We start from the raw sequence: 12461 nt of genomic DNA on the forward strand, positions 1-12461 counted from the left end.
ACGGGACTGCCGAGTGCTGATAGTCTGTCCTCGGTTGCAACACTCACTACCGAGTTCCAAACTGCCTCTTGAAGCAACGTCAGCACAATAACTGTTCGTCGGGGGGCTTCATGAATTTGGTTTCCATTGCCGAGCAGCCGCACACCAGCCTAAGATCACCATGCGCAATGACAAGCGTCGGCAGGAGTGGTGTAATGCTTGCCGCTATTAGACTCTGGAGCAGTGGAAACGTGTTCTCTGGAGTGATGAATCACGCTTCACCATCTGGCAGTCTGACAGACGAATCTGCATTTTGGAATGAGAAGTTTGACGAGCAGGTGTCCACATATTTTTGGTAATGTATTGTAAGTATGTATGTACCTTCGCCACCTATGCCCTTGACTTTTTCCACATTTTGTTACGTTACATCATTATTCTTAAATGTATTACATTATTTTTTTCCCTCATCAATCTACACACAATACCCCATTAAAAAACATAAAAAACACAAGGAACTATCACATTTACATAAGTATTCAGACCCTGTACTTAGTACTTTGTTGAAGCACCTTTGGCAGCGATTACAGCCTTGAGTCTTCTTGGGTATGACGCTACAAGCTTGGCACACCTGTATTTGGGGAGTTTCTCCCATTCTTATCTGCAGATCCTCTCAAGCTCTATCAGGTTGGATGGGGAGCGATGCTGCACAGCTATTTTCAGGTCTCTCCAGAGATGTTCGATCAGGTTCTAGTCCGGGCTCTGGATGATCCACTCAAGGACATTCAGAGACTTGTCCCAAAGCCACTCCTGCGTTGTCTTGGCTGTGTGCTTAGGGTCGTTGTCCTGTTGGAAGGTGAATGTTTGTTCCCAGTCTGAGGTGCTGAGCGCTATGGAGTAGGTTTTCATCAAGGATCTCTCTGTACTTTGATCCATTCATCTTTGCCTTGATCCTGACTAGTCTCCCAGTCCCTGCCACTTAAAAACATCCCCACAGCATGATGCTGCCACCACCATGCTTCAGCGTAGGGATGGTGCCAGGTTTCCTCCAGACGTGACGCTTGGCATTCAGGCCAAAGAGATCAATCTTGGTTTCATCAGACCAGAGAATCTTGTTTCTCATGGTCTGAGAGTCTTCAGGCGCCTTTTGGCAAACTTATAGCGGGCTGTCATGTGCCTTTTACTGAGGAGTGGCTTCCATCTGGCCACTCTACCATAAAGGCCTAATTGGTGGAGTGCTGCAGAGATGGTTGTCCTTCTGGAAAGATCTCCCATCTCCACAGATTAACTCTGGAGCTCTTCGGGTTGTTGGTCACCTCCCTGACAAAGGCCCTTCTCCCCTGATTGCTCAGTTTGGCCAGGCGGCCAGCTCTAGAAAGAGTGGTTCCAAACTCTTCCATTTAAGAATGTTGAGACCACTGTGTTCTTGGGGACCTTCAATGCTGCAATAACGTTTGGGTACCCTTCCCCAGATCTGTGCCTCAAGCTCAATTTCGAGTCTCATAGCAAAGTGTCTAAATACTAATGTAAATATGGTATTTCTGTTTTGTTTTTTTATACATTTGCAAACATTTCCCAAAACCTGTTTTTGCAATGTCATTACGGGGTATCGTGTGTAGATTGCTGAGGAAATTGTTTTATTTAATCCATTTTAGAACAAGGCTGTAACGTAACAAAATGTGTCTTGTTTCAGGAAACTATGTGTATGTCGCGGGACACTAATTCACAGGAGAGCCATTTGAACGTAAACTTTTTTTTAAATCAAAATGCAGCAGAAATGCCTTCTGGAACATGTGAACTTAAATGTTCCTTAATAACAAACTTGTATGCCATCTGTAAATACTAATAAAATTGTTAAATTACGAGCCTAGTTGGTTTAGCCACAAAAAAAGACAGCAACCTTACCGCTAGCCATGGTTGGCTGAGATAATGAGTGGGCTGGACAGGCCGAGAGATGAGTTTGGATTGGTCTGCCATATAGCATGCTTCTGTCTATTTGAGCTGGTCAGTATGTGTAAGTATTGCTGCTTTTAAAAAATGTATTGCGTAGTTAAACTGCATAAGTGTGGTCCTCTGTAGCTCAATTGGTAGAGCATGGCGCTTGTAACGCCAGCGTAGTGGGTTCGATCCCCGGGACCACCCATACGTAAAAATTTATGCACACATGACTGTAAGTCGCTTTGGATAAAAGCGTCTGCTAAATGGCATATTATTATTTTACTATTATAAGTGTTGCTCTCCACTTTTTGGAGGACCGAGTTTTGAAATCAGTGGAATTAGAGTATGATAGCTAAGGAAATGGAGAAAACACCTGTCTCTAAGGGCAGCCATGGCATCCGTGAGGGAGACGCATCCATCCATGATGAATACGGGTAAGATAGTCTAGCTAGATACATTTTCAGATATTACACGTTTCTAATTTTGACAGAAAATCGTTTTCATTTCAAGTTAAAGTGTACTGTTAGCTAGCTAGCTAACGTTAGCTGGCTGGCTCGCTAGCTAACGCTATGTGTATGATCTTATTATTCGTATCTCAGAGCCATTTGCTTTGCTAGTTATTGCCTAATGTTAGCTAGCTAACACTAAACCTGGTTGGTTAGCTACCTGCAGATTAATGCAGGGTAGTAACGTCATGAGCTGGGATTATGGTTCATTGTTTACCTAGCTAGCTAGCTACATGTCTTAACAAAAGACTCCACTATGCAAGTAACCATTTCGGGTGCATTCGTAAATTCAGTCTAAGTATGCCAGAGCGCAGAATAACTGATTAATTTCTGAACTCTCAACACCCGTTGAATATGGCCGGTGTCAGTAAACGTCGGCAAATAAGCATAATTATATTATTGCCAGCAGCAAAGTTACATCACCAACGCTCTGGATAACATGAAAAAAGCCTAACCAGCTTTGCAAGGGCAAGTAAAATGGTCAGTGGGGTGCTCTCCCATTTGTGTCTGGAAGTAGCTAGCAAGCTAGCCAATGTTAGCCAGTTAGCTTGGGTGCTTGACTGCGTTTGTTAGGTCAGAGCGTTCGGATCAACCCTACTCATCGACCAGAGCGTCCAGTGTGCGCTCTGAAGGCTCCGAGAGCGAAACGAGATGGGTGCGGCTAAATCTAAAGAGGGTGTGAACGATGCTGAATGGGGTGTAGACAAAGAAGAGCTCTCCAGTAGGTACCAAAACATTCAATGGCCATTTTCTCAAAAGTGAGATTAGAAGTTTATAAACTTTCAAGCATAATTACTTTCCCATTGTTCCTCAAATGCAGTGTATGATATACCATTTTGTAGCTCTGTGTCTCTGCTTTTATCCAATGTAAAAAACACCATTTCAAATTTTGCTACATAAGACCGAATTTCTTTCCTTCTTAATGCATTTGAGCCTATCAGTTGTGTTGTGATAAGGTAGGGGTGGAATACAGAATATAGCCCTATTTGGTCCATATTATGGCAAGAACAGCTCAAATAAGCAAAGAGAAATGGTAGTCCATTATTACTTTAAGACATGAAGGTCAGTCAATACGGAAAATGTCAAGAACTTTGAAGGTTTCTTCAAGTGCAGTCGCAAAAAACCATCAAGCGCTATGATGAAACTGGCTTTCATGAGGACCGCCACAGGAAAGGAAGACCCAGAGTTACCTCTGCTGCTGAGGATAAGTTCATTAGAGTTATCTGCACCTCAGATTGCAGCCCAAATAAATGCTTCACAGAATTCAAGTAAGAGACACATCTCAACATCAACTGTTCAGAGCATACTACGTGAATCAGGCCTTCATGGTCGAATTGCTGCAAAGAAACCACTACTTTGTTTCCAACCGCTGTGTCTTTGTGAGGTGCAGAATAGGTGAACGGATGATCTCCGCATGTGTTGTTCCCACCGTGAAGCATGGAGGAGGAGGTGTGATGTTGTGGTGGTGCTTTGCTGGTGACACTGTCTGTGAATTATTTATAATTCAAGGCACACTTAACCAGCATGGCTACCACAGCATTCTGCAGCGATACGCCATCCCATCTGGTTTGCACTTAGTGGGACTATCATTTGTTTTTCTACAGGACAATGACCCAACACACCTCCATGCTGTGTAAGGGCTATTTGACCAATAAGGAGTGATGGAGTGCTGCATCAGATGACCTGGCCTCCACCAACACCATACCTCAAACCAATTGAGATGGTTTGGGACAAGTTGGACCGCGGAGTGAAGGAAAAGCAGCCAACAAGTTCTCAGCATACAGTTGTAGTCAGAAGTTTGCATACACTTAGGTTGGAGTCATTAAAACTCGTTTTTTCAACCACTTCACAAATTTATTGTTAACAAACTATAGTTTTGGCAAGTCAGTTAGGACATCTACTTTGTGCATGACACAAGTAATGTTTCCAACAATTGTTTAAAGACAGATTATTTCACTTATAATTCACTGTATCACAATTCCAGTGGGTCAGAAGTTTACATACACTAAGTTGACTGTGCCTTTAAACAGCTTGGAAAATTCCAGAAAATGATATCATGGCTTTAGAAGCTTCTGATAGGCTAATTGATATAATTTGAGTCAATTGGAGGTGTACCTGTGGATGTATTTCAAGGCCTACCTTCAAACTCAGTGCCTATTTGCTTGACAAAATGGGCAAATCAAAAGAAATCAGCCAAGACCTCAGAAAATGTTTTGTAAACCTCCACAAGTATGGTTCATCCTTGGGAGCAATGTCCAAACGCCTGAAGGTACCACGTACATCTGTACAAACAATAGTATGCAAGTATAAACTCCATGGGACCACGCAGCCGTCATACCGCTCAGGAAGGACACGCGTTCTGTCTCCTAGAGATGAACGTACTTTGGTGTGAAAAGTGCAAACCAATCCCAGAACAAGAGCAAAGGACCTTGTGAAGATGCTGGAGGAAACGGGTACAAAATATCTATATCCACAGTAAAACGAGTCCTATATCGACATAACCTGAAAGGCCGCTCAGCAAGGAAGAAGCCATTGCTCCAAAACCGCCATAAAAAAGCCAGACTACGGTTTGCAACTGCACATGGGGACAAAGATCGTACTTTTTGGAGAAATGTCCTCTGGTCTGAAGAAACAAAAATAGAACTGTTTAGCCATAATGACCATTGATATGTTTGGAGGAAAAAGGGGGTGCCTTGCAAGCCGAAGAACACCATCCCAACCGTGAAGTATTGGGTGGCAGCATCATTGTGTGGGGGTGCTTTGCTGCAGCAGGGACTGGTGCACTTCACAAAATAGATGGCATCATGAGGAAGGAACATTATGTGGATATATTGAAGCAACATCTCAAGACATCAGTCAGGAAGTTAAAGCTAGGTCGCAAATGGGTCTTCCAAATGGACAATGACCCCAAGCATACTTCCAAAGCTGTGGCAAAATGTCTTAAGGACAACAAAGTGAAGGTATTGGAGTGGCCATCACAAAGCCCTGACCTCAATCCTATAGAAAATTTGTGGGCAGAACTGAAAACGCGTGTGCGTGCAAGGAGGCCTACAAACCTGACTCAGTTACATCAGCTCTGTCAGGAGGAATGGTCCAAAATCCACACACCTTATTGTGGGAAGCTTATGGAAGGCTACCCAAAAACGTTTGACCCAAGTTAAACATTTTAAAGGCAATGCTACCAAATACTAATTGAGTGTATGTAAACTTCTGACCCATTGGGAATGTGATGAAAAAAATAAAAGCTGAAATAAATCATTCTCTCTACTATTATTCTGACATTTCACATTCTTAAAATAAAGAGGTGATCCTAACTGACCTAAGACAGGGAATTTTTACCAAGATTTAATGTCAGGAATTGTGAAAAACTGAGTTTAAATATATTTGGCTAAGGTTTATGTAAACTTCCGACTTCAACTGTATGTTTGAAATCTTTCAAGACTGTTGGAAAAGCATTCCAGGTGAAGCTGGTTGAGGGAATGCGAAGAATTTGCAAAGCTGTCATTAAGGCAAAGAGTGGCTACTTTGAAGAATCTCAAACATAAAATATACCACTTTTTGGTTTGCTTCCTGTCTTTACGTTTGTTGTGGGGTTTTATTTTGTTTGCCTCTTCTTGGGCATATTTAGTGGGCGCTCATGGTGGATGTCTTTTAGGTCCCAGTTGTTGTTTCTAGTCAACTTTCAGAGGACACCCCCATGAGTGTCTTTCAGAACCCCTCTTAGAACCCCACCTGTTTTGTTTTGGTTGTTGTTAGTGACTCTTTGTTAGTTCTCCCTTCTGTTTGAGCAAAATAAAAATGTTTCTTGCTGGGGAACGTAACAATACCATTTAGGATTAACTAGTTAAGTTATCCACTGCTAGCTAATAACAACAATAATAATAATAGCTAGTGTTTTACATTACTTGTTAACACTAATAGTTAGCTAACACAGATTATAGGGGTTAGTTAGCTAATTAAACATTTTTGCTTATACACAGGTAAGTTATTCTTAAAATTGGAACCACTAGTGTGTTGACAAAGAATGCTAGCTAGCTAACTTACCAGCTACCTAGCTAGAAACAGTACCCGAGTTCAAAAGTTAGATAACTAACTATGTAGCGTGCTAATCCAAAAAAGCTATCTAAACAAATTATGTCATGTCGATGTTAGCTAGCTAGCTGGCAGCTAATTTTTGCTAGCTAGCTAGCGCAGTTAACTAGCCAACAAATGTGATCGACTTATCTAGCTAACTATATCATGACAAAGATCATCTCGTGCTAAATCGTCTAGCAGAATTTCTTTATTCAAAAATATGTTTTAGGTTTTACCTAATGCTAGCTAGCTAGCTAACATTTCCTAGCAAGCTATGTAGAACAGAGGTGCTAGCAAACGTTAGCTAGCTAGCTACTTAGCTAGCTAGCTACTTAGCTAGCTGAGCAGCATGCTAAATCATCCAGCAGAAATTCTGTATCCATTTTTCACAACACACTGTCACATGATGTCAGTGTCAACACAAAATTCTGGGCACATTCCAGGTCGTCTTTATTTCAAACACGTTTCACAGATGGGCAGATTTCACAAAGTTGGGGGAATTTCTCAGAAACCAGCGAACCACACCAATAATATGGCTTGAGATCTTCAGATGAGGCCTTCCTGGAATAAATAAGTGTACCAATGCATCATCAAGGTTTCAAAAGTGGGGCAAGACACATCATGGGAGTTGACCATTGGTTTGAAAAATAACTATTTATGTTCCTGGGACAGAGCAACAATGTATCACACCCAAAAGGTAGACAATAACTATTGTTTAACCGTGTAACCATTGAAAATAAGGTTGCATGATGATACATAAAGGTTAAATATTATACGCATTTGTAAGTGCATTTATAAATGGTGAATAGCTGGAGGTAAATAGTGGCTCACTATTTGGCAAGCACTGACTGGCTATCGCACTATTTTGACCAGTTTGTTATAACCCATTTATTAACAGTTTATAATGCATTTACAAATTATTAAATAACAGTTAATCACGTAATTACAAACCCTTTATTAACCCTTTACAAATGGAACCTTATTGTAAGGTTTTACAGACACTTTCTTATCTGGATTGTATATTAAACATATATCTCCACCAAAACATATTACAAATGGCATTTTGTCTTAAATATGATAAGGAAAAACATACACAAGAAATACAAATGAATAAATCAAGAACTTTATTGAAATAACTTTATTGAGGGGAATACAGTCGTGGTCAAAAGTTTTGAGAATGACACAAGTATTGGTCTTCACAAAGTTTGCTGCTTCAGTGTTTTTAGATGTTTTTGTCAGATGTTACTATGGTATACTGAAGTATAATTACAAGCATTCCATACGTTTCAAAGGCTTTTATTGACAATTACATTAAGTTTATGCAAAGAGTCAATATTTGCAGTGTTGACCCTTCTTTTTCAAGACCTCTGCAATCCGCCCTGGCATGCTGTCAATTAACTTCTGGGCCACATCCTGACTGATGGCAGCCCATTCTTGCATAATCAATGCTTGGAGTTTGTCAGAATTTGTGGGGTTTTGTTTGTCCACCCACATCTTGAGGATTGACCACAAGTTCTCAATGGGATTAAGGTCTGGGGAGTTTCCTGGCCATGGACCCAAAATGTTGATGTTTTGTTCCCCGAGCCACTTTGTTATCACTTTTACCTTATGGCAAGGTGCTCCATCATGCTGGAAAAGGCATTGTTCATCACCAAACTGTTCTTGGATGGTTGGGAGAAGTTGCTTTTGGAGGATGTGTTGGTACCATTCTTTATGCATGGCTGTGTTCTTAGGCAAAATTGTGAGTGAGCCCACTCCCTTGGCTGAGAAGCAACCCCACACATGAATGGTCTCAGGATGCTTTACTGTTGGCATGACACAGGACTGATGGTAGCGCTCACCTTGTCTTCTCCGGACAAGCTTTTTTCCGGATGCCCCAAACAATCGGAAAGGGGATTCATCAGAGAAAATGACTTTACCCCAGTCCTCAGCAGTCCAATCCCTGTACCTTTTGCAGAATATCAGTCTGTCCCTGATGTTTTTACCTGGAGAGAAGTGGCTTCCTCGCTGCCCTTCTTGACACGAGGCCATCCTCCAAAAGTATTTGCCTTACTGTGCGTGCAAATGCACTCACACCTGCCTGCTGCCATTCCTGAGCAAGCTTTGCACTGGTGGTGCCCGATCCCGCAGCTGAATCAACTTTAGGAGACGGTCCTTGCGCTTGCTGGACTTTCTTGGGTGCCCTGAAACCTTCTTCACAACAATTGAACCTCTCTCCTTTAAGTTTTTGATGATCCGATAAATGGTTGATTTAGGTGCAATCTTACTAGCAGCAATATCCTTGCCTGTGAAGCCCTTTTTGTGCAAAGCAATGATGACGGCATGTGTTTCCTTGCAGGTAACCATAGTTAACAGAGGAAGAACAATGATTTCAAGCACCACCCTCCTTTTAAAGCTTCCAGTCTGTTATTCTAACTCAATCAGCATGACAGAGTGATCTCCAGCCTTGTCCTCGTCAACACTCTCACCTGTATTAACGAGAGAATCACTGACATGATGTCAGCTGGTCCTTTTGTGGCAGGGCTGAAATGCAGTGGAAATGTTTTTTTGGGGATTAAGTTAATTTTCATGGCAAAGAGGGACTTTGCAATTAATTGCAATTCATCTGATCACTCTTCATAACATTATGGAGTATATGCAAATTGACATGATAAAAACTGAGGCAGCAGACTTTGTGAAAATTAATATTTGTGTCATTCTCAAAACATTTGACCACGACTGTACATCTTCTCACTCAAACCTGAAAACAATGTGCAAGTTACATCGAACATTGGAATTACAAAATATGAAAAGAATAAGGCATATAATAACAATAATTTGCTTTTACAACTTCAATTTCTTCTGTACATACTAGGCCTATAGCCTAATACACAAAGCATATAGCCTTATCCCTTTCACTAGGCCTACAGCCTAATACACGAAGAGTCAGAATGGGAACAAATTAAAAGCATGCAAGGGAGGCGAAATTACCAGTGACAATCTGAGCTATGGGGTGAAGACTAGGAGTCCCTTTACTAGTGCCTATGTCCACAATGAGTCACACTCACAATCTAAAACAAATTCGGTCCCCTACGATGCATAACTGCTTGCCCTTGAATTCTGGTGCAACATAAACAAACCACGTCATATCCTCTTTTCTATCTTTCTATCTAGGCTGTGAGGGTGTGATTGTCCCTCAGCCCTGTCTGCAGCCTCAGCAGCATGTTGTCCAGTCTCTCCAGCCCTGTCTGTCCTTGGCAGCGTGGTGACAGCTTCTATTGACTGCCTGGTGCATGGGAGACATGTCTACAGTGTCGTCCTCCTCACAGAGTTCTGAGAGCTGACAGTCCACCAGTGTCAGAGAGGATGGAGAGAGAGTGAGAATTGTATAGAGTGTATATATAGGTTTAATAGTACATAACAATAATACATCATTGACAGTTAACAGCTAGACCAGGATGATTTAGTTACCAAGCTGACTACTAGCCCAAGCCTTCAAAAGTCATAGCTATTAGCTAGCTACCTAGCTACATTAATTCTAGCAATCAACGGCCAGCAGACTTACTATTTTTAGGAATCATCACAGATAACCACACTTAATTAGATATCTAGCTATGTGTTTATTTATCTATCTAACTAGCTAATAACTATATGGCTATCATACATTTTACTGGTAAAATAGCAATCCTGAAGCAGCCCTCTCTTGTGGCTGGTTAGTTAGCCACGTCATTTGAGCTTTTAGCTAATACCAATGACAAAAGCTCAAATTGTCAAGATGAGCATTGTACTTTGTACAGCTATCAAAGAAAGCATTAACATAAAAAAGACGAGAAGAGCTAAATCAAGTAGGCTAGCTAGATACCTTGCCTCGTTTTGTCTGACGGTGAACTCGGCTTGTTATCAAAAGTTCCTTTCACAGACCCATATTATCAATCGGAGAACATACTCTATTATATTATAATTACCAACATAAAAATGAATTATATACAACTTCTTACCTTAATATTGTTGTCCTGATCTCAATGACAAAGCTGTCAAAGTTATAAGAAACCCTGGGTGCATGTTTTGGTTTTTGCCCTAGCACTACACAGCTGATTCAAATAATCAAAGCTTGATGATGAGTTGGTTATTTGAATCAGCCGTGTAGTACTAGGGCAAAAACCAAAATGAGCACCCGGGGGCCCAGGACCGAGTTTGGGAAACCCTGATTTGCTCTTATCCAGAACAACTTATAGTTAGTGCATTCATCTTAAGGTAGCTAAGAGAGACAACCGCATGTGAAGAACTGAAGTGATGAAAGCTTTCTTAAAGGGATACTTTGGGATTTTGCCAATGAAGCCCTTTATCTACTTCCCCAGAGTCAAAGTCACTCATGGATACCATTTTTATGTCTCTGCGTGCAGTTTGAAGGAAGTTGCTAACTGGAGATGGCACAATTGCTAACTACTGTTAGTACAATGACTGGAAGTCTATGGTATCAGCTAGCATGCTAGTAGATACCATAGACTTCCATTCATTATATGGTATCAGCTAGCATGCTAGTAGATACCATATACTTCCATTCATTATATGGTATCAGCTAGCATGCTATGAAGAATCTCAAATATAAAATATATTTGGATTTGTTTAACACTTTTTTGGTTACTACATGATTCCATATGTGTTATTTCATAGTTTTGATGTCTTCACTATTATTCTACAATGTAGAAAATAGTACAAATAAAGAAAAACCTTGGAATGAGTAGGTGTGTCCAAACCTTTGACTGGTACTGTATATATAAAACACAGGACAAGTTTTTGTCTCTCCTGGGCCTTTAAATGCCTGATCTGTCACCTGTGTACACCTGATACACACATCTAACTCTGTCCCCTCTCTCCCCCTCACCCCTTCTCTCCCCTTTACCCCCTCCCCAGTCCTAACCTGACGTGGAGAGATATGCAGCACTTGTCCGTGCTGACCTCCAAGAGAAACCAGCTGCATGACGAGGTGCACCAGTGGCGGAGGAACGGCGTGGGCCTGGAGTTCAACCACCTGTTTGGTTACGGTGTGCTGGACGCTGGCAGCATGGTCAAGATGGCCAAGGAGTGGAAGACCGTCCCTGAGCGTTTTCACTGTGTGGCTGGTTCATTGCAGGATGTCCAGTAAGTGACTGGGCGCTGTACAGACTGAATAAATTACCGACCTGGCTGAAACTAGAATTAGTACTAAGATGTATGTTTGTTTTGATAGGTTTGTTTGTATTTAGCTATGTCTGCTCCAGTGCCTGACTGTGTGGTTCCTCTGTAGTTCGACCCATATTGACAGCTCTATCTGTCTGCAGAATAGGCCTGTGGGTTACAAAGTGCTGTGATGCTGATTACAGTGGGTTCATCTGGTCTGTGGGGGATAGGCTCAGTTTTCATTTGCAAACTTAGGCATGACATGCCAGCAACAATTGCTGACACTACACATCCAAGTATATCTGACCAAATTATGAAAGACAAGCATTGTCATTTTGAGTTCCGTAAAGTGAGTGTGAAAGAGGTGAAAAAATTATTGTTGTCTATCAAAAATGACAAGCCACCGGGGTCTGACAATTTGGATGGAAAATTACTGAGGATAATAGCGGACGATATTGCCACTCCTATTTGCCATATTTTTAATTTAAGCCTACTAGAATGTGTGTGCCTCCAGGCTTGGAGGGAAGCAAAAGTCATTCCACTACCTAAAAATAGTAAAGCCCCCTTAACTGGCTCAAATAGCTGACCAATTAGCCTGTTACCAACCCTTAGTAAACTATTGGCGAAAATTGTGTTTGAACAGATACAATGCTATTTTGCAGCAAACAAATTGACAACAAACTTTCAGCATGCTTATAGAGAAGGACATTCAACAAGCACAGCACTTACGCAAATGACTGATGATTGGCTGAGAGAAATTGATGATAAAAAGATTGTGAGGGCTGTTTTGTTAGACTTCAGTGTGGCTTTTGGCATTATCGATCATAG

At 41.4% G+C, this 12461-nt stretch overlaps 1 protein-coding gene across 1 annotated transcript in view; it reads left to right on the plus strand.

The window, feature by feature from the left end:
* The window catches only part of LOC121570819 (neuroendocrine convertase 2-like), a 112782-nt gene that overhangs the window by 89774 nt on the left and 10547 nt on the right, over positions 1-12461 (plus strand). The window contains exon 11 of the mRNA XM_041882208.1: positions 11388-11615. Within this exon, the coding sequence (XP_041738142.1) occupies positions 11388-11615 (228 nt within the window). The remainder of the gene's footprint in view (positions 1-11387; positions 11616-12461) is intronic.

Source organism: Coregonus clupeaformis, chromosome 1, assembly GCF_020615455.1.
Source record: "Coregonus clupeaformis isolate EN_2021a chromosome 1, ASM2061545v1, whole genome shotgun sequence".
In the NCBI taxonomy this organism is placed as follows: Eukaryota; Metazoa; Chordata; class Actinopteri; order Salmoniformes; family Salmonidae; genus Coregonus; species Coregonus clupeaformis.